This window comes from Episyrphus balteatus, chromosome 3 (assembly GCF_945859705.1).
Source record: "Episyrphus balteatus chromosome 3, idEpiBalt1.1, whole genome shotgun sequence".
NCBI classification, from domain to species: Eukaryota; Metazoa; Arthropoda; class Insecta; order Diptera; family Syrphidae; genus Episyrphus; species Episyrphus balteatus.
The window spans coordinates 46,542,141-46,565,549 of record NC_079136.1 but is presented as its reverse complement, the minus strand read 5'-3'; the positions used below and the strand labels follow the sequence as shown (position 1 = coordinate 46,565,549).

At 31.1% G+C, this 23,409-nt stretch overlaps 2 protein-coding genes across 3 annotated transcripts in view; one reads left to right on the top strand and one right to left on the bottom strand.

Moving 5' to 3' along the window:
* Window positions 1–564: 564 nt before the first annotated feature.
* LOC129913190 (uncharacterized protein DDB_G0288805) overlaps window positions 565–23,409 on the bottom strand; it is a 306,856-nt gene continuing 284,011 nt past the window's right edge. The window contains exons 1-2 of one of the 2 annotated variants that reach the window (XM_055991744.1): window positions 11,600–11,828; window positions 565–2,766 (exon numbers count right to left, since the gene is read on the bottom strand). In XM_055991744.1, the coding sequence (XP_055847719.1) occupies window positions 1,002–2,753 (1,752 nt within the window). In that variant the 5' untranslated portion in view covers window positions 2,754–2,766; window positions 11,600–11,828 and the 3' untranslated portion in view covers window positions 565–1,001. Of the gene's footprint in view, window positions 2,767–11,599; window positions 11,829–23,409 lie in introns of those variants that run through there. The other variant, XM_055991746.1, reaches the window with a different exon arrangement.
* Window positions 15,756–22,829, top strand: LOC129913193 (thioredoxin domain-containing protein 9). The gene is made up of 3 exons (XM_055991749.1): window positions 15,756–16,072; window positions 22,119–22,478; window positions 22,539–22,829. Exons 1-3 carry the CDS (start codon window positions 15,896–15,898, stop codon window positions 22,656–22,658), a joined length of 657 nt encoding a protein of 218 aa, XP_055847724.1. The 5' UTR covers window positions 15,756–15,895; the 3' UTR covers window positions 22,659–22,829.

Sequence of the window (23,409 nt, the reverse complement as noted above, 5' to 3'; positions counted from 1 at the left end):
TATGCACACTCAGAAGTGGGCGTGGCAGGGGGCGTTTAAATTTCGCTAAAGTTTGTAAAACGTGTTGTTATTACATTTAAAAACAATTTTTTTTCCAAACTCAACTTTTTTTTAAAAATTTGATTTTTTTCCAACATCTCCATACAATCAACGCACTGTGCGGCCGCGTCCTGGCACAATTTGTAAAGTGCTTGTGCTAGAGCTAAAATATGTATTAAGTATTTCTTTCTGAATTCAGAGGTCTTCCGAGTCCAAGCTAGGCAGTTTTGTAATGCAGCTCGTTTCAAGTTAAGAAGCGATAAGCGTTTTAAGTTAGATATTATATCTTACAGTGTTTAAGTAGGTCGAAATTTTTAAGTTTTAATTTTTTTTGGCTACTTCGGGATTGGATTAACTTGTCTTTGTAACTTTCACAACTCAGTAAAGCATGATCTTTAAAATGTTCCATCTTGTCTTTCGTATATTCCATCAAATTAAATAAAAAAACAAACAACCAAGTTTTACATTTCGTAAAAAAAAATATATTACACTTAAAACACAGATTATACATGTTAAGTTTTTATAAAGTATGTATGTAATTATGCGTCAGCAAAAGTAAATTAAACAGAAAAGAAAATTATTTTATTTTTGTGTTCAGGGATCAGATCCAAAATATCCCCAAAGATGATATCCTAAAAAATGAAATAGTCTATCTATGAAAAAATTTAAATTGTGACAATTGAATTTGTTTTAAATGAAAAAAATTATTGGCATTTTTTTTGTTATCTTTCTAAAAATAAAGAATATTCCCAATTTTAGAACAAAATAGAAACACTAAACAGTCAAACACATATAAAATGAGATTGCCAGAAAAAAAAATTAATATTTCAATCGAATTCTTTCGATATGTTCTGATTTTCATCTTTTTTTTTCTACTAAACTCGTATTACTATCATTATTATTATCGTCATTATTATTATTATAATGTTTTTATTCTAAAAAAATAAACAAAATTTGTAGCATTACATAATGCTACATTTCTTCTTGGCTTGCGAATCTGTTGCAGTTATGGTCTCTTTGATTTTAATATCATCCACATCCTCGACAACAACTTCGGGGGTAGTCTGAGCACATTTAGCAGGTTCCTCCTCGGGCTGTTCAATGTTATCGGCAACTGTACTATCAGGATTGAAAGTCTGCTCTTCTGTTGCTGTTAGATCCTCATCAACGGCAACGGTGGTAGTTCCTTCAACGGCTATTGCTGATACATTCTCAACTATTTCCTGTTCAATTTGATTTATTATCTGTTTCTTCGGCGTCGATTGAACTGATGCTCGGGCAAGACGAGCTCGAAGCATTGTTATTGGACTGGCCATAGCATTGAAGAAGCCATACATTCCGGTATCAATTTTCGCGCGTTTCGGGCTCTTCGGACTAAGATCAGTCTGCATTTCGGCAGATTGATGAGTTGGCGATGATCGATCTCGTTTACGTGATCGAGAAAAGAACGAGAACGACTCATTGTTTGGAACTTCAGATCCAACTGTGACATTCAAACTGGAAGAGGTGAAATCCAGTTCAGTGTTGATCTTCCTGTAAGACTCACGGATTTGTAAATTTCCAGAGAAAGTGTAATCACCGATCGGGCGGATACTGCGACGTCCGGATATGGAAGAAAATGTTCTCGGGCAAGATTTACGATCTGGGGTGTGAGTTAAAGTTTCCTTGGGTGGTTTAATTTCGGATTTGGGAGATCGATTTGTAGGGACATCAAAAAGATTTAAGGCCTCTTTGGGACTGCAATTCTTAGACGGTGTTGAAACTGCAAAAATGCTGCAAGAAGTTGGTTCTTCTTCTGCAACAGTCAAGGGTTCCATCATTTCTATGTCCTCAAACATAGTTTCTGGCAATGGAATCTCAGTGAAATGTGTTTCCTCGACTTTGTTTCCTTTGGTCGGGGTCTTCATAGTGCTTGTTTCCTCAGCCTTCTTTGATTGATCTTCGTCTTTTGGCAAGTCGACCATTATTGCTTCTTGTTCAACAATGATTGTTTCCTTAACTGGTGTCTTTTCTGGTGTTTCTATTGCCACATTTTTCTCTTCCTCTACTTTTTCATCGGTCTTTTTCTTTTCTGTAACTTTTACATTTTCTTTCTTTTCCTTGGTCTTTTCCTGTTCTAGGGCTTGTGTATTTGAAACTTCAACAGTTTTCTTTTCTTTAGTTTTTTCAGCAGATTTATTTTTATTTTCTTCATTTTTGGCTTCTTTTGTCTTTTCAGTAGTCTTTTCCTTGTTGTCATTCTTCGGTGCTACATCAGTCACCACAGGTTCCTTTTTCTTCTCAACCGATTTTTGTGAATCTTTTTTGGAAGAATTGCCATTTGATGGTGGTTCTGGTTTAGTTTTAGCTGCAACTTCATTTCCATTATTTGATGAATTAGATTGTTTATCCTTGATACCATTTCCATTAACACCATTTTGGCTTTTTTTGTTGTCATCATTTTTATTGATTTTGGTATCGTCGACTTTTCTCGAATCAGTAGATGATGTTGAAGAGGACCTTTTTGATTCAGTCGAAGATTGTTTTTTATCAGAAGAAAGTTTTCTTTCTTGGTGGGAGTCTTTTTTTAGATTTTCAGTCTTTTGGTTGTTGGTTGTATCTTTTTTGTTATTGTCATTCTTTTCATTTTTTGTTGTTGGCTTCGCGGATGTACTTAGGGAGAGGGGAGTGCGTCTGGGTGGGTTTTGTTGAAGGGTATTGCTTTTAGCTAACATCTTGAGGTTTTATCTGTAAAAAAAAGAATAAACAAATATGAAATAAAGGTCATAATCATGATAAGAAGTTAACTTATAAGAACAGGAATAGGAATGCACTCAAAATCAATAAAATATTCTTAGTAGCTCACTCTTGAGGCACAACGTTTTATATGCTCTTTCCGAGCATATGATAGTAGGAGCTAGCGTATTTTGTGATCGGGCAAGAAATGTTTATAGAAGATCAGTAGAACGAAGAAATCCAACATTAGCCGTGTTTTCGTGAGACTTCGGTGAAAATCTAATGCAGAGTCCAGCAACAAAAACTAACTGGGAATTGCTAACCTTTTTCTTCCAGTGAAAATGATTTGGGAAAATGTGGAACAATTTGAATCAAGGAACAGCCATGCAAAGAGCTTTAAAATGAAATTGTCTAATTCTCACGAAAATTGGCCATTGTTCCACGAGCTACCGATGGGGGAAAGCCGATATTATGCATTACTTTTTTGAAAACCTCACACCAATTTAATTGCGGTAAAAATGCGCATTCAAGCAGTAACACTGCTTTCAAGGTATAATGACGAGTAAATAAATTAATAAAAATGACAATCCACAAATACAAAATTCATTAATTCAACAAATCTCTACTGAATTCAGAGAGCAAACGAAGTACTCGCACCCGTAATCAGCGAAAAGAGGGTGGCTTCGGCCGGTCAACCTGTGACCTGATGACGAGCGACTCAAAAACAACTATTTTTTATGATTAATCCACAAATTAGTGTAGTGTGCGTGGGTTGTGAAAAAAAAGGAACAAAAAATTCTCCGTACAGTTCATTTTTTTGACTAGTTTTCGTTGAAAAAACTAAATTTAAGTCACTTTAGTCAAGGAAAAAATTAATTTATGACTAGTAGGACCTCCTCTGCTTTGATTGAAACTGATGCAAAACGAAAAATCCCATGCAAATCAACGAAATCGTAAGCTTAAGGCCCATTTCACAAGAAGCCGGGGTTCGTGTGAAGGCGCCCATAGGAATATGTTCCAGGCAACCGTCCAAGCGGGCCGTTTGCACGTTTCCCGACTTCTTGTGAAATGGGCCTAAGAGTTCTCTCAGGCAATTGAAATTTACATCCAAATAAATGCTGTTGGTGGTAGCACTCGCAGTAAGGATAAACTTTGGAAGGCAGTTATCTATATCTACCCCCTACTCCTGACCAATGTTCATTAAGCATTACATCCTAACTGGATTGAGACCCTCCACAGAAAAAGGTTTTAATACACTCCTTTCCCTGTATCGTTTTCTGCCATCAACAACTTCCCACTGGGTTTTATCCGAATTCGAGTTGCAGGTACTTCACCTTCCCGTGAATGTAGGAGTTGGAATTGGCAACTAGATGTTGGTTTTGCTTAAACCTATGCCCATAATAAGGATCCTTTCCAAGTTTAACAAAGTTGCGTGAAAAAATTTAATTAGTTTCAAAACCAGGAAAAATGATTTGCCCTTAAAAACTGAGATACATTTAAAGCAAGCAGTATGCCTGCTCTATCTCTTACAGCCTATCTTCAAAACTTTAACTATCATCGTCATTGTCCGCATTATCCGTTAACATTTTTACAAGTTTTCTTTTGTTTCGCAAAAAATTAAACCCTTCATAAAGAATCTGATACCGAGAACAACAAAACATCTGATGTTCTCCTTCATATTATTAACGGGCGATTTAATTAACAAATTTCTAAGGAATGTTTAAATTAATATGAGTTCGTCAAGCAACACACCCATCACATCAAGTCAAGTCAAGCACACACAAACCAAAGTTAATGACGACAAATATACAAACATATAAGAAATTCTAGTTGCTATCAGCCCATGAAATCCAATACTCAACAACAAAAAATGCAAAAGTAGCTACTCTTCTCTTCACAAATCCAAATTCCCCTCAATCAACAACAGGAGAAGAGATTTTCAAAGTGTACGTTCTGGCTTTGAATGTATTTTTATAATTTCCATCCCCATCCATTTCTCCATCGTTCCCAATGAAATAAAAATAAAATAAAAAATGAATCAAATTGTACAGCAAAGCAAAAACGTACCATAAAAATGCATAGACACCATGACTGCTGCCGGAACCGATGCCGGCCTGGTCGTCGACGACTACGAAAACGACGACGATGTTCTCTCGCTCGATCACTTGGAAAGGCGACAAGTTGAAAATACCACACAACCTTCCATGGTCTTTAACTTATTTATACCCTACTCATAGTTATTCTCAGTTGTTGTTTATGTTTTTTTTTTTTTTTTATTTTTATTTATTTATATCGGGACTGAGGAGCTTGTGGATAGGTAGGTACTTGAAATTGTTTATTGCTGATACAGCCGATAGGATTATTTACAAATTAAACACACACTAAAATTGTGTTAGAAATGAATTTGATGATAAATGTAGTACGATGTCAAGTGCGGCCATTAACTCATAAGTTTGAAAATTGTTTTTGTATTTTTTTTTCTTAATCACTGCCCAACTGACATTTTATTTGTGATTCTTTGCAAAAGGGTTCCAAATGAATGCCCATGAACAATAATGACGCAGTTGAATAAAAACTGCTTTGAGAGAGATCATACAAAAATAAACAAATGTGCATTTTACAAATACATATTAATCTAATAAACATAAACATATGCATGCATTGTGAAGCCGTATGTTGTTATGTACGCGTACATAAAAGATTGAAACATATAATTTTGAAGTTATGCGCAAAAACAAAACCCAGGCAAAAGTACAAGCGGAATGTTTTTGTTCAATTTTTTAACTTGAAAAAATTAGAGTTGTATGCACTTAAAAATGAATCATGTGTCAGTGCCTATGTACTATATGCGGACTATTTTCTAAATGCAGCAACACTAGAAAACGTTAGAAACAACAACAATGCGATTTTTTTATGTAATTGCGAAATTCTTTGATAGTGCTGTACAGTGTTAATGAACTTCAAGCATTCAGTATTTCTTATGTTTTCATTCCCAACTCTGCTGTAATGTAGAAGATTTTTTCAAGAAATTAGAAAAATGTGTTGATCGATGGAAGTCTCTTAGTATGGAATTTGAAAATTTTCATTTAGAAGTCCGATTTCCGAAATCGATGTCGAGGCATCGGACTGAAATTCAATCCATATGCATGATGCAATTATTTTTTTTTTAGTTTGGATGAATTTTCAACACCTATGCGAACATGTTTTCAACGATCGATTCTTATAAACTAATTCGCGATCACTGTTATACATACCTGCTTAAAATTTGCGGTCAGATCTTTACTTTTGTCTGTTTGCTTAGTTGAAAAAAATTACATATACGTAGACTTTATAATTCTTGTTGCGTATTTTTGTCTACTTGCTTTTTTAATAGCAAGTCGAACAAATTATTAACAATAACAATATTATCAACCAAAAAAACAGATAAACACTAAAGATCTGAAAACTGATATTAAGATAATTTATGTTTTTTTTTTTAATAAAAAAAATAGAAACAAGTGAAAGTTCTTTTCAATAATTATTTTATTCAATACTTGGTTTTTACACAAAAAAAACTAGTTTTAAAAGATCTCTTAATCAGAACGCACAAGTTAACCATAAAAGAAAAACCCTGTTGTGATGGAAGACAAACTATCTCTGAAGCTTATCAACAATAAAAGTGCGAACTAATTGGTTCCTTCAAGTGTGTTTGCGAAACACATCAACAATTGATCAAACTCTATATCAGATTCTAATGAACTCAAAGAATATCTAATCTTCAATTTTTAATTTTTTTTTTTTACAATGAACGCGAACTGAAAGGGTTTTGGGTACCCTAAATATGTATGTAAACATAGTACAAACTTTAGGAAAAGAGGAAAGGATTGAAAATGAGATACCGATACAGATTGGTTTTAAAGTTAAACTTTAAAATAAGAGGGAAAAATTGAGGCGGGTAATGCATTCCACATTTTCGTAGTATGACTATGACTAAAGAAAGAATCTCTGTACTTGAAGGTACGTCCGAAATTGGGCTCTAGTGTAAACTAATGCGCATTCCTTGGAGTATGCGTTTCCATACTTGCATTTAGGGTGCTGTTTCCCGTCAATTTCATTCTAATCTATGAATATCAAATCTATAACAATAGAAAATTTTGGAAATTTAACTTAACTCCAAAAGTTCATGGAAGTTTGTTTAAACTGATTTTATTTCTACATCCAATGTTTAAGAGCATTGTACTTTTTACAAGGGAACGCACATAAACTCACATAAACAAAACAAAAGAAATGTACATACATAATGCATAATTAATTAAAAAAAAAAAAAAACTTTGTTTTATAGGAGGTTCTGCCCCAAGTGCATGAGCACGTACGAAAAAATCTTTTTTCAATTAACGATGTACGTAGACATCTAAAAAAAAAATCCGTTATAAACATAAATTACAGATTCTATACATTTGGCGAGTTATACTCTAATACTGCTCGATCTCATACGTATTTCCTGTAAAGTCTTTTTTAGGTTTCATTTTAAAAGCTGTTTGTGTCTGTAATAGGTAATATATGTTTTTATAGAATGAAACGCATCAATGCTTTATACCTATGTGTTTTTTTATAGAATAAAACACATCAACAGGGCTTTGATTATTGCATAATTTACGTTTCCCATCACGCGTTCTATGTACCTCAGTTTTCTCTGTTTCTTTCTTTATTCTCTGTAAGTAGATTATGATACGGAAGACTTCGTACGGCTATGCTTTACCCTAATTGACTTTCGGTCAAGGTTTTTTTATGTTTAAAATTAAACTGATATACGACACTTTTTTCCAATTTTACGGATCATTAGTATCAACAAAGAAAAGGGTTTGCCAAAAGATGTTGCAATTTAACAAAATAATTGCTGCTAAAGAGAATGTATTCAAAAAAGTGGCAAGGAAATCATAGAAAAAAAAAAATATGAATACATATTCATAGCTAATGGTTTCTTTTCCTTTCTCACAGTTAAAATATGTAGAAAGTGCAAGCAAGTAAACTGGCACAAACAAATAGCAAGAACCTGTATTCTTTGCTATTTTGCTATTTTTTTTTTTTTTAGTTTTACTTTTTTTTCTGCTTTCTGCATTCTGCAAAGTGCGACATGTATTCAATAGAAAATGCAATGGAAAAAAGTAACAAAAGAGGGCAGATTATAAAAATGGTTGAAATTCCTTTTGAATCGTTAGACATCGATAGGTGCATAAATATTTAAACTGCATGAAGAAGTATAAGGTAACTATTAGTTATTAGAATAATCTAATAACTTGAATTCTAAAGAATGTCATCTTTTTGTTTCTAGTATATTGCGATTAAATTACTAATTCAATAAAGAAACCAATCTGGCACGAATACATATTTATTAAATGTTGTTTTAATTACATATTTCAATTATTTAACTTAGACTAGTTGGTTCAGGTCTTTTAAGTTGAGCAAACGAAAATAAAATGAAAGATTAATATCACTAGAGAATGCTGAGATCAATCAATACTACTGGATGACTCGTACCCGCGTGTTTATAAAAATATTTTGTGCTATTTCAAATATTTGGTATTAGGAACCCATATACACATAGTTTGAATGAAGACTGTTATGAGCTTTGATATTTAGAAGCAATTAATGATACCTAGGTATGTTATGTATGTATGTAAACAAAAGGACAGTATTTTTTTAGTTTTAAATTAAACAATTTTTTTGTTAAATTTTCATTTTCAGGTTCCGTGGCATGAAAACACTTGAATCAACATCAAGTAAATATGTAGTTGAATATGTAAAAACAAGTACATATTTGTGTATAAATAAGTAAATGTGATCTTAAGTGTTTACGAGACAAAATTTAACATGCAAATTAAATGTAAAACTGTAAACTTTAATTTGGGTAAAAAGTGATTGGAATTCGTGGGATTATATCACTTTACTAACATTGAGTGTAGTTTGTAAAAAGAGTAGGTACAAATATGCTCTAGGCGTTTTTTTTTTTTGTTTAACTTAGAAATTAATAGCGAAAAAAACATTTAAGCTAATGTGAGGTCAAATATCTAAAATTTTAATAAATTCGACGAATTTAAAAAAATAATCTCATTTTTATCCGGTCTGATTTTTTTTTTTTTTTTTGGGGGGGGGGGGGGCAGGGATTTAATAATATAGCTTTTTACAACCTTTATTCCATACAAAAATTTGGCATTCTTCCGGTGGAGCTCAGTTGGACTCATTAGTTGACTTATCGTGAGACACATTTTCAATACGCAAATTTTGTTTATATTCAGCTCAACTTACATAGATTATTATCTATAGTGAAAAACCGCTACAAAGTATTCATCTCAGTGGCAACATACATATCACATAATTACTTTGCAATTATGTACCTAATTGCTTATAGGGTAACAGAATTGTGATTTATTAGTAATTAATTACTCTTACTCATGTAGTCATTACTACCCTACTTTGGAGGTGAATCAAGAAACGAATATGAAATCGTCCGAAAAGTAATCAGCTCTATTCTGAAGAAAAACTCCCGGGTAGTTACGTTCAAGAGAAGGACTCCTAATCCAAAAGCTACATTTTTTTTTTTTATCATTTTAAACGTTAAGAGAAAAAGAATTGTCGAAAAAAGAACAATATTCCATACCATATTAGCAATTTTTGGATTAAGAGTCCTACTTCCGAACAAAATTCCCCGGGAGTTTCCATTCAGAATATGGTTGAATAGATCTGATTTGGTCATGGTCTTTATTTCATAACCTTTTTTTTTTGTATTTGTTTGGAACTTTAGTCATCAATAGACATCCGTATTACAATAAACAAAACTACCTGTCTCCTTTTCAACACAATCCAGTTTCTTTTCGAGCGCCATGCATTAACAGAAAATCAATGGGCTCGAAAATATGTTTTACAATCCGACGACCAGTGTTGTTGCCTATTACATTTGTAGCGTTTTTGCTACAGTTTTTTTTCTAAAAAAAAAATGACTACATACAATCAGAAAATAATCACTAAATACTACAATTTTAGAATTGCTATAAAATAGATACATTTTATCTCATAAATATAAAAGAATTACGTTCAAAATCAGAATTTATGAGCTGTAAAATTTTGGTTTTTAAAGAAATTATTCAAAATGTTTATCAAAAGTGAAAAAGTTATGCCGACTTGTGCCGAATCCTAGTCGACTATTGACTTTAGCCGTGCGACATAGTTAAAATCGACTCGTAAAAAGTTAGCGTTATAAAACAGGGCTGCAGAATAAAAGTTCCAAATTCCGTTTTGTAATTCATCTTAATGGAGGAATGAAGTTTTTTTTAATACCTAATGAATTTAGATTGAAAACGGGCTCAAAAGACGTTTTAAAGAAGTATTACGACGAAAATATATCTGTGGAATTTCGGTTTCGGGCTATTTTCAAGGATATCAAAAAATTGTAAGAACACTTGAATATTTATGTCATTGCATGCTTTTTTATCTATGTGAACTCGTATCAGTGCAGATTTTATTGATGCAATGAAATGAGCTGTTAAAACATGTGAACAGTGTTTTTGATTAACCTGAAGTCCAAATTAACTACTGTCAGTCAATAAAATTACATACTTATAAATTAAAAAGAAATTGAGCTTTCCAAAAATTATGATCTCTTTTTCTTACTTTAACATTCTTTTTGCATTTTCAAAAAAATATGCACATAAATAAAATAAAATATACGTTTTGAATCTTCCACAATACATTTTCAACTCGTTTGGGGGGCAACACTGCCAGCCAACGACCTTTTTAAAAATATATATCTATGAACATGAACTACCTACCTACTATTATTTTTATTTGTCTACCTGCTAAAAATTATGTTTTTGTAATTATTCCATAAATACCTACTTTCAAGTCAAGAAAACAACAAAGATAAAAAAGATAAGAAAAGTATTCGTCAAGGTTAAGGGAAATTCTTTTCAACATAAACACGTTACACACATGTTCAAATGTACATGATTGCGCATCAAATTCTTTACAAAATTCATATTAAATTTCTTATCATACAACGTAGCGGCCGGCGGGCAATAGTTTTTGATAAGAAACATGAACAACTTGTTAATCTGGGAGAAATAGTTTTAAATTTTATCAAAAATAATTTACTTTTTAATTACAGCGCATTCCACTTGTTTTGAGTTTCTTACAAAATTAGAAACAAATTAAAAACAAAAAAAAAAAAGCATTTAATTATTTTCGTTTGTTTGTATTTTGCTTTCCCTTTTCGCTTGCTTGTACCAAAAAAAAGAGCTTCACCCTTGAATTCATTTCCTTTTCCACCAAAAACAATGAACTTTTTAAAGAAAAAAAGCAAAATAAAACAGCGGAAGGGGAAATTAAACAGGTACATAAAAAGCAAATAATAAAATAGATTTTGCAAATACACACGAGCAAACACTCACACACACAAAGAATAAAAAAAAAAAGATAAAATAAAAAAGGGGAGCCTACTGAAAAGACAAAAAGTTCATTTTATCAAGCCACTACTGTTTGTAGGGAATCAATTTGAAAAAATGGCGGTTGATCCCGGGTAATTGGAAAATTTCCTTTGTTTGAAGAAAATTAACACAATTTCTTTCAATTTAAACACAAATCAATCAAATTTTCACAAGAAAATAGTTTAATAAATCAAATTGATAAAAATATTTCAATTTTGCAGAAAAGGGGTTAATAATTATCTGAAACTACCCCAACACCAGACGCCGCCGCCACCTATACTCTTTCACCTTTTATGCAACCAAAAAAACCACGCACAGTAAAAAATTTTCAAGAGGCCGAAAAGTCCTTAAATTTAACAAGAAAAATATAGTATTTTCGTTCTAACCTTTTGAATTGAATAACGTTTGGTTTATCCTTTAATTAACTTTGACACAAATAACATACAAATTAGTACATACAAAATTGTTCTTCACAATTACAAAAAAAAAAAATAATGCTTATTTTTTTTTATGCTGCTCTTATATACTTAAAAGAAGAAAAACACACAAAACAAGGCAACGAGCCGACGAATCCAACTGAACTAAACGCAACGCACGAAACGAAACGAACAGAAAACAACATAAAAATAAACGAAGCATATACTCCATTATTATGGGGAAATTTTGCTATAAAATAACGATTTTGAAAATTATGAATATTTGAAAAGGGAATTCATTGAGGGATGAATTTGTTTAAGCTATTGAGGGTGAGTACGCATTGGAGTAGTTAAAATCACGGTTTCTACAAAAGCGGTCTTCTTTATGTTTGACATCTCATCTGTTGTTTGTGATCTGTTCACAATGGTATTTTGTTCAAATGAGGTGAAAATTGTCTCATTTCAAATTTAAAATTCAATAGTACGTATTTGAAGCGAAACCAAATTTTTCATACAAAAATAGCACTACGAAATCTTGAAAATAATTTATTTTTTTTTGCTTTTGTCTTAAAACTTATTTTCTAATGTTTTTAGTTGAATTTTGTATTTTTATTATTTTTTATTATTTTGACTTTGACATAATACTCGATGAACAAATTTCAAACTTGTGAGTTTGTGACCTGCAGGTCACACAATCACAATATCAAAACCGAAAATCAAATACAAAACTTGGTAATTTCTGTAAAGATTCTATAAATTCACTGACCAAACTTATCCGAAAAACAAGCTTTCTTCGGTTAAGTTTCTGTAACAGTATTTAAACAACTTATTAGAAGTTGTTAAACAAGTTCGAACTTCTATAAGCAATTAAATTCTGAAGCAAAAGCTCAATACAATTTAATATACAGAAGCTACCCAACAAACACATGTAAAGGCTTGGCCACACTGGAGGGTATGCGGTAGCGGTACGGGTAGCGGTGAGGGTACTTGTATGAAAAAAATTCAAAACTGACACATCATCGTTCAGGTGTGGAATTTTTTTAGTACAAATATCGTTACCGCTATACCGCATACCCTCCGGTGTGGCCAAGCCTTAAAGCTTTATAGAAGCAAATTTGTTAGTCGGGTATGTTGTGTTAGTTGGGTAACAAATCACTATTCGAAAGTTTTTGTGATACGAAAACCTCACAAATTCAAATTCAGCTCACCTTGTTAGCTTACTGTGACTTATGAAGTTTGCCAGAATAGGGCTGTTAAAACAATGATGCAGGCAACATATAGATTTTGGATCCACAAACAATAGGCACAAGAAAGAAACATTTATTTTAAGGCTTGGCCACACCGGAGGGTATGCGGTGGCGGTACGGGTAGCGGTAACGATATTTGTATGAAAAAATTCCACATCTGAACGTTGATATGTCAGTTTGGAATTTTTTTCATACAAGTACCGTTACCTCTACCCGTACCGCTACCGCATACCCTCCGGTGTGGCCAAGCCTTTACTTTTGTAAATTTCCCATTTTTTCTAAAGATCGCCCGTTGTACACCCCTCTAGATTTTCCTGCACAGTTACAACTTATGACAGTCAACAAAATTCTCAAAGTTGTGATCTCCTATTGGGCTTTTAAGCCAAACGCCAGTGTCGAAGAAAAAATAAAAAAAAAACGGAAAAAAAACTTTTGACATTTCAAATCTGAGGAAAAGTGCCGAGTATTATGCATGTACGCTTTTGTTTTCTTCAGAATTGCTTTGATTTGATTGGTTGGTTTTTTCTTGTACTCCTTTAATAAACAGTTATGATAGAAAGAAAAAAGACAAAGACAGATTGCTTAAAAGCCCAATGGAGCAGATCACAATTCACAACAACTTTACGAAGAATTGTGACTCTCACAAGTTGTGATTGTGGGGCGAGAATATTTATATGGGGTAGTTATATGTGACTATTTTGAATTGTTATCCCGGTTATAACTATTAAAATAGTTATTTTTTTCTCTGAGTGTAGTTATCTTGATGAAATTCAAAAATGTATGACCAAACCACCGATGCAAATTCAAATTCCTTGTAACAAACAAAAAAACTAGCCCATCTAGCACTTTCGATATGTATCCTATAAAAAAAATCCTTCCATAATTTTAACTTAACGAATGAATAACTTTTCCAAACGCACTCTAATGAACATTTCCCCATTCCAATAAAGGATATTTTAAATATCCCTCCGTCCACTTGCTCTCAAACCTGCAAATTAGTCATTCCAGTAGGGATGGGCTTAACTGCTACTTTTGGATAACTGTTACTACCTGTTATTGCTACTTTCCAATAGCAGGTATAAATACCTGTTACTGAAATAACAGTTAGTAATACAATTTTCACTAAAGAACGAGAGTGCAATCTCATTATTTTGAGAATGATATTTAATAAGAGCAGAAAATTATCTTTAATTGTGGCAATTTAAGTAGTTATAAAATGCGTATCTTTTGCAAAATATAACTAAAACCTGAAGTTATTTTTTTTTTCTGTAATTATAATGAAACCATTAATTATGGATGTCCAAAATTACAGGTATAGAAATATTTCTTACAGTAACAGGTATTGGGGAAAACGACGAAATTTTGGTATTAATTTTACATTTTCTCATTTTTCGTATGTAAAATTATACCAAAAATAACAGGTATAGAAATATTTCTTACAGTAACAGGTATTGGGGAAAACGACGAAATTTTGGTATTAATTTTACATTTTCTCATTTTTCGTATGTAAAATTATACCAAAAATAACAGGTATAGAAATATTTCTTACAGTAACAGGTATTGGGGAAAACGACGAAATTTTGGTATAAATTTTACATTTTCTCATTTTTCGTATGTAAAATTATACCAAAAATAACAGGTATAGAAATATTTCTTACAGTAACAGGTATTGGGGAAAACGACGAAATTTTGGTATTAATTTTACATTTTCTCATTTTTCGTATGTAAAATTATACCAAAAATAACAGGTATAGAAATATTTCTTACAGTAAAAGGTATTGGGGAAAACGACGAAATTTTGGTATTAATTTTACATTTTCTCATTTTTCGTATGTAAAATTATACCAAAAATAACAGGTATAGAAATATTTCTTACAGTAACAGGTATTGGGGAAAACGACGAAATTTTGGTATAAATTTTACATTTTCTCATTTTTCGTTTGTGTTTTTAACAGATTATTTGCCTGAACTAAAAGTATCAAAGATATGAATTTTATCAAAAGTAACAGGTATTATAAATTCCTTGATAATTTTGAGTAAGGAGATAATTTTGATCCCAATAACAGGTATTATAGGAGCGTTTGTGTTTTTAACAGATTATTTGCCTGAACTGAAAGTATCAAAGATGAATTTTATCAAAAGTAACAGGTATTATAAATTCCTTGATAATTTTGAGTAAGGAGATAATTTTGATCCGAGTAACAGGTATTATAGGAGCGTTTGTGTTTTTAACAGATTATTCGCCTGAACTGAAATTATCAAAGATGAATTTTATCAAAAGTAACAGGTATTATAAATTCCTTGATAATTTTGACTAAGCAGATAATTTTGATCCGAGTAACAGGTATTACAGATTATTACCGATAAAAATAATTTTTTGTGTAGGATAAGAGAAAGTTGTTTAGATAATTAGTAGGTATTTTTCATTGTATTAACCTTCTTATTACCGAAAATTTTCTTGGATTGCAAAAAAAAATAATATAATTTAAATTTATTTAAGATACTGAAAATATTAACTGTTATTTCAGTAACAGGTATTTTCCCTGATGAGTAGCAAGTTGTTATTGCTACTTTCCAATACCTGTTATTCAATACCTGTTACTGAAATATCGGCCCATTCCTACATTCCAGTTGGTTGCTTCTGTCAAAAAAAAATAAGAAGCAAAGAAAAAAGTTCTTATTTCTTCTCTCGTGTAATATCAATAAAATTTTTATTCCGCACTAAAATTGCAAAAATATAAATTAAAATATTTGTAAGTTTATAAAAATCTCAACTTTCCATCGATAACTTTCAAATAAATTATAAATTTTATCAATTCTTTTTGTATTTACTAAAGAAAAAGTAAAAAACATTTCATGTGTTTTTCATTTTTTTGTAGGGCTTTTTTTTTTGTAAAACAACTTGCCGCACCTCTACCTACACACACACGATTGATTTTGATTTGCCTGCAGGCACAAAAATCTCTGATTTGCATATAATTTCTTGTCGTTCAAGTCCAAATCAATCTCAGCTCTCAGCATGGCTCATATTTTAGAGAATCAACTTATCAATGCGGCTCAGCATATCGAACAACAATTGGATCAGCAGTTGGATCGTTTGGAGAGTCTTGGAACTGATGATCTGCAAATGATTCGCGAGCAGCGAATCAAGGAAATGAAGGAGCTAAATAAAAAGAAACAAGAATGGTTGGCTAATGTAAGTTTCCATTGACAAAAGGTCTCTGTTTTTTTTCTAACAAATTTTATTCAATTTTTTTGGTTAACTACGTTGTTGGGTTTTGTTGTACAGGAAATTCTTCTTCAATAGGAAATTTGTGTGTTTTTAGTTGGGAAGTCAAATAAGGAAGAATGTTTTTGATGTAACATTTCCATAAATATCTCGAAAGTCGATAGTCGAGACACTTAAAAGGAAAATCAATGAGTACCTCGTATTGATTTAGTCTGCACACGAGTACTTACCTACTTCCACGAGCTTATAAATCTCTTTAGGAGGTATATTTTCGTGTATATCATCATCATCAACGTGAAGACACTTATTACTTGTGTCTTAAAATAGCTTAATTTGATTTATATCCAAAAGACAAGACAGGTATTATTTTTAGAATAAAATAAATAAATCGCAGTTAGTTGGTTTTCCTCGGTAAATCTGATTAGAATTTCCTTCTTGCGACACTGAACAACATCGACATGTCTTTCTGCAGAGACAAATCATTTTATCAAAAGTATTTCATATACCTAGCCTACTGAATACCTTTATAAACAGTTTCAAGTTTCGTGAAAAAAGTAGTAGGTGCCGGTTCTTCTTTAATGAACTAGGTATTTGGTCATTTGGCATTCGAAAAAAATTTCCGATACAAATGTAATTCCTGATAAGGACAAATATCGCTTATTTACTTGAACACTCTCATAACTAAAAAAAAACTGGTTTTCAGGAAACCCTTTTTAAGGTCCAATTTATTCACTCTCCATTATATTTAAAGGCCCCATTAAAAATAAAAAATCTGTCAAATCACATACAAATTTTAAAATTTCCCGTTTTTAATGGAGACTTTAAATTTAATGGAGTGTGAATAAATTGGGCCTAAATTTAGTATCGATCTATTTTTGTATGTAAAAAAATTAGTTTCTAAAATAAAACTAGTGGTCATTCTCCGTCATTTTTTAAAGCTAAGAAATGAATTTCTTCAGGATTAAAGATTACTTTATTCTAATAACTTCTGCATTAATAACTCAAAATTCGTCGATTTTTGAGTTATGACAATATTCTAGTAAACAGGGGCGTACACACCATTGGGGCAAGCAGGGCGGGGCCCCGGGCCCCCCGACACGCCAGGGCCCACAGGACAGGAGACAATTCAGAGGAGGCAATAGATAAGATATTTGACATGAATCACTTCGGGCACAAGAGAGAAAAATTATATTTTTCAGTGTAATGCATAATGAATTGGTAGCCAGTCACATAATATTTCAACTAAAAAAAAAAATATTACCTATTTCAGGGGTCCCAAAAAAATAAATTGGTGTTTTGCAAGAACAATTACACATTGTCTTGGGGCCCCAAAAAATATGACTTGAATAATATTAGCGGCCAACAAATGATAGGTACATCAGGGGCCCCAAAAAAAAAAGTAGGGCGTATACGATATTTTATATTTTTGTTTTTTTTTTTTCTATATCAAAGGGGCCCCAAAATTTAGTCTTGCCCCGAGGCCCCGACCAGTCAACGTACACCCCTGCTAGTAAATGAGCGATATGTATTTGGTCCAAAATACTATTTAGTGCCTAAAAAAATGTCCCTTTTTTTAATTTAATTTTTTTTGAAGAAAAAGTACAAATTATTAGAAAAACTATATTGAATTATAAAATTAATAATAACTATAATTATTTTAAAAAGTTTGAAACCCAAATTTGGATCGAATTGTTTACAAATCAAGGTAACATTGTGGTTTATCTTGGTAACGCAGTGGTATTTAAAGTTTTAAAGCTGATTTTTGGTAATAAACTATTAAGAGCCATTTTCTTCCCTACAAGTTGAACTCAACTTGAGGATTTTTATTCTCAACTTTTGATTTTGTTTTTCTTCACTAAAAGTTGACAGTTTCAACTTTCATTTCTCAACTCTCAAGTTGATCAACTTCTGGTTTTCTCAACTTCCAAAATAATAGAAGTTGAGAGAGCAAAATTGAGATTTTTTATGAAATGTCATGTTTTTTCTTTCAATTTTTTGTTTCAAACGTTTTTTTTATGCGATAAAAACAAAAAAAAATATTTTGTTTGCCTGAAAAATAACACATGAAGTGGGTCTTAGGATTTTTTTTAAAGAAAAATTTACACATTACGTAAGTATGCACATATCAAAGGGTTTACTTTCACGTTCATTTAAATCGCTCATTGATGCACTTTAAATCAAATTTATGAAAACATATTTTTCCAAGGCAGACAGTTATGATAAGATAAAAAACTATGACACACCTTTTCCACCGATTTCCTTTAACATCATTTCAAAATTATTGAGAGGCACACACACAAAGCACAAACTTACACAAAAATAGAGATATGTTTAAAATTAATTTATAGCAAAAAAAACAAAGAAAACAACGAAATAATTTTATTTCTAATTTAAAAACGAATTTGACTTTTTGAACTAACAAAAATACACAACTTCGTTTTAAATGACATACACGATTGCTTTTCATATTTAAAACTGGCAGATTTCTATTAACTGTCACAAATATCACAGGGATATTTTTCAAACTTGATGTTGGCCAACTTCTGTTTTTAAAACTCGAGAGTTGAGAAAAAAAAAGTGAAGAAAACAAATTCTCAACTTGTGTCTCAACCTCAACTTTCGAGTTGATGTCAACTCTCAAGTTCGCCAACTCTCGAGTTTGCTTCAAGTTGAGTAATAGTGAAGAAAATCGGCCTAAGAATATTTAATTGAAATTAATTTTTCTGTGATTTAACTTCATAGGAAACTTACGTTGTTCCTATAGTTTCAAATAGGAATATCAGAGAGCTTAGTTATATGATTTTACAAATAAAACTGAAATTTGCAGTAAAGTAACGCAAATGTTTGGTTTCGATCACTTTCTGTTTAAACTGTCATAAAATATAGAAATATCATTCAAAACATCGGTGCAAATGTTATGTTATAATAGATTAAAGTATAACCATTCTAAAAAAAACTAAAATATATGAAAATATATTATTAAAAATGTATTTTTTTTTTTTTTTTTCAAAATTCACTGTCCAAAGAGACTTAATAGTATTATGGCCCATTTATTTTTCCATATTTCTAGCTCAAAATTTAAATGATACAATTTGCAATTAATTCTTTAATATTTTACAAAAAAAACTTTGGTATCTAACAACAATCTTTCCTTCCCGACACTTTAACCTTCGGTAAAAATTCTCCATGTTCTTTATGTTATGTTTATTTATATTTGTTATAAGTGCAAGAAATTCATCATTTCCTAATGTCTTTTTTAAGCACTGTATTCAACTATCATTATAGACGGGAAAACGACAGTGCGTACTACGTAATCGTACCTATGTTCATCGGTGTAACAGTTCTGTGACGAATTTCGCAGTTAAAAACTTATAAGAACATAAGCAACCGAGCAATTCTCGTGAATAGTTCTTGAAGTAAAAAATTTCCGTATCTATGGATTATAAGATTTTAAATTGTGTCTTTACAAAAAGTATGCTCAGAGTCTTTTGGGTTACAAGTCCAAAATAACAATTCTTCTCAACTTTTATTAGTTAAACTGGCGGCTATATGTATTGCCCGCTCTTTCAGTTACTTTGCATTTAGTTTTTACAATGTTTGCCTCATGGGGTCATTAATGTGTTTTTGCTACTCTTGATCAGGATAGAGAGTTATGTTTACTTTAGCTCGGCGACGTTTTTTCACCTTTCATGCTCCAGAGTTTGAAAACTCTATTTGATTCGAACAAAAAAACTAAACGAACTAATCTGCCACCCTAAAAATAAGTGAGCGCAGAATATTTGAGAAAAGCAGTTATGTATTGCAATATACCGCATTAGATTATACAATATACAATAAATATATTAAATATAAATATAATAAATTAAAGTCTTTCCAAACTGATTTTGCTATAGATTTTCTGACTAAAAAACGTACAGAGATGATGTAGAAATCTAAGAGATTGCTTAAGGCTTTTAGAGTGTTTAGATTAGAGTGAACTTTGAAAAATGTTCCGAATTCCTAAAAGAGGAGTAGATTCGTTTGGGAATAAATTTTCAGTAGATTTTCGTATGGGCCTAGGAGCAATAGATTTACTGCATAAGGAGAAGGGGACCAGCACAGAAATTTACATAATACGTTTGATGAATGTTTCATATTCTGGGATGAATCGGCTGGAAAAAAGTCCTTAGTTCAAGAAAAAGAAAGAGTTTACTCTACTGTATTAAGATTCCTCTGTCGAACACGAAAATGAATCGACAAGATATCAACGCACAAACGCAATAATCCATCCATTTAATCCATAACCCTCAATGGAGGGTTATATGAGTCATGAGGACATGAGTCGTGTTCTTTTAGAGGTGCAAAAGTATTGTCACTACTTTTCTAAAGGTTTTCAAAGAGACGCACTGACTTTCAACTTCAAGTCAATGATATTCCCATCAACTCGATGAGGGGTTGTTGTAGGAAATGTACTCTTATCATCTATTAACGAGTAGTTGACAACCTCCGAACAACAAAAAAGGTTTTTGTTGCATTCGAAAAAAAAACTTAAAATTCATTTTAATCCCTTGCACTTTTTGATATTAGGAACAAATATAACACTGGTTTACAAAGGTTTTGTTGCCGAAACAAAAATATACTTTTCTGAAGGTTTTCAGTGTGTTGAACTCGAATCCGAAGTCATAAACAACTAATCAGCTCCCGTTTTTGAGATATTACCGTTAGAAAATGCAAAAAAACGTTTTTTTGATTTCTTCGGACCTTATTCTTTTGTATAAGGAAAATTGTTTGAGAATATTTAGTAACGGTTTCTATAAAAACTGTTTTCCATCTTTCGATAACTGTTTAAATCTTTTCAATATCTTTTGTATTGCCCGAGATATCTTAAAATTAAGTAAGTGGGTTTTTCTTCATATATCATAAAGGAGATAATGACGTCATAAAATTTATAAAAATACCAAACAACTGAGGATATCTCGGGCAATAAAAAAGATATCGGAAAGATTTAAACAGATTTAAAAAGGTGATAAATAGTTCTTATAAAAACCGTTACTAAATATGCTCAAACAATTTTCCTTATATAAAAAAATAAGGTCCGAAGTACTGCATACTCTAACGGTAATATTTCAAAAACGGGAGCTGATTAATTTTTTTTGACTTCGGATTCGAGTTCAGCACACTGAAAACCTTCAGAAAAGTATAATTTTGTTTCGGCAACAAAAAAAAAGTTTAATTTTGTTAACCAGTGTAATGTATGTATTGTTCATGATAAAGGTAACATTATGATATATGCTTTCAAATATGTATAGTGCAACATTTTGCACCTGAGACAAGAACATATCCTTTAATTTTTTTATGAAATAATAATAATAACAGCTATAATTTAATTTCTTCACAGAACGAAATATGCCTTTAATGTTCTTGTATAAAAGGGAATTAAATTTAATTTTTTTTTTTTCAAAATCGAAAGAACCATTTACAAATTTCTTACAAATACAAATTTTCTTAAAAAATATATTAATCAAAACACTTTAAAACGAAATTTCAAACAAAAATCATCAACCTTTGTTCAAATACTGATTCTTTTGTAGTTAAATTGATTTTTTTAGGAACCAAAAGTAACGGTACCTGTCGTATGACCAATATGCAAAACTTTTTTTCCAGAAACAGCTCTAACGATTTTAACTAAAAAAGTTTAAAAGTTTCTACTAACAGTAGATGTCAGAGAACTGTTTTTTTAATTTCTCACTTTTATGCAAACAATTAACCGATTTCGTGCCTTAAACTTTATTTTTGTATAGTTATGCTTATAAGTTATAACATATTTTTGTGTGATTTTTTTCTTACTATATGATGAGCTGAATCCGATAAAGGTCCAGGTGCCTGTGCTATTTATCAAAGTTTCCCAAAAGTTTTAAATGAAGAATATATCAGAAGATCGTTGTATTCGGACTTAAAAATCTAAAACTTAAACGTATTTTATAAAAAAAATATTGATATCCTTCTTTCACAAAAATTATTCTTTCTTTTGCAGGGTCATGGTGTGTATACTGAGTTGGCTGATGAAAAGGAATTCTTTGAAGTTTCGAAAAAATCACCAAATATCGTTTGCCATTTCTATAGAGACTCCACAGAACGTTGCCGCATTGTTGATATGCATTTGAAAATCCTAGCTGCCAAGCATGTTGAAGCAAAGTTTTGCAAAGTAAATGCTGAAAAATCTCCATTCCTCACTCAGAGACTGAGAATCAAAATTATCCCAACTATCGCTTTAGTCAAGGATAGTAAAACAAAAGACTTTATTGTTGGCTTCACAGATTTGGGCAATTGCGATGATTTCTCCACAGATATGCTTGAATGGAGAATAGCACAATCAGGAGCAATTGATTATAAGGTTTGCATTTTCTGTTTGAATGAAATATAAGTTAACTAAAATATGTATTTTTGCTTAAAGGGTGACCTGATAAATCCACCGGATGCAAAGAAGTCATCCAAGAGCTATATCAATCGACCAAAAAAAGCAATCCGCGGTGGCTATGATTCTGATGACTCTGACATCGACTTTGATGATTAGCGGCAGATAATGTAAGCGTGTATTTTCCTTAACACGCCAACGTAGCGATATAGATTAAATCTTTTCGATTTTTTTTTTATATAAACAAGTATACATGCTGAAATTATTAGTAAGAAAAAATAATAAGAAAAAAAATAAAATAGTGTCTCATACAATAGTTTGTAAAAGAAATGAGCGATAGAAACTAAAACAAAAACAAAAAAAACACTAATTTAGAAAAAAAAACTAAACAAAATCTTCTAAAAAGTGCACAAAATTTTCTTTCATTTTCTTTCTAATTCACAAAACAAATGAAAAACAAAAAGAAACTTATACAACTTAAAAAAAGACATGACAAATATTTTTTTCCTTATTTTTGTTTACGTTTTACTTTAGCAATATAGAATTTTTATATTTCGTTGGTAAGATGCGTAGCAGTTGTTTATATTGTAATGCAAGCAACTTTAATAGTATTTGTTGTTTAACAAACAAAAAAAAAAAAAAATAATAATAATAAAAATATTATGTAATACTCTTTTTGTGTAAATTATTTTATTATTTTATTCTCTTTTTAAAACATAGATTAACAATTATATTTTATTATTTTTCTTAATTTTATTTTTAAAATTCATAATAATAAATTTTCTTTCTTATCTTAATATTTTCACGTTTTCAATTTAAGTTCTCTTTCAATAGATCTTTGAATTTCGTAGCCAATATTTTTTACACTGTGACTAAAAGTTTAATAAAAATATATATAAAACTCAAACCA

What these genes read in the sequence shown, in the direction of transcription:
- LOC129913193 (XM_055991749.1), top strand. Translation starts at nt 15,896, where the DNA reads ATGGCTCATATTTTAGAGAATCAACTTATCAATGCGGCTCAGCATATC. An exon ending in AACAAGAATGGTTGGCTAAT is followed by an intron (nt 16,073 to 22,118) that starts GTAAGTTTCCAT and finishes TTTCTTTTGCAG; the next exon opens with GGTCATGGTGTGTATACTGA. An exon ending in CAGGAGCAATTGATTATAAG is followed by an intron (nt 22,479 to 22,538) that starts GTTTGCATTTTC and finishes TTTTGCTTAAAG; the next exon opens with GGTGACCTGATAAATCCACC.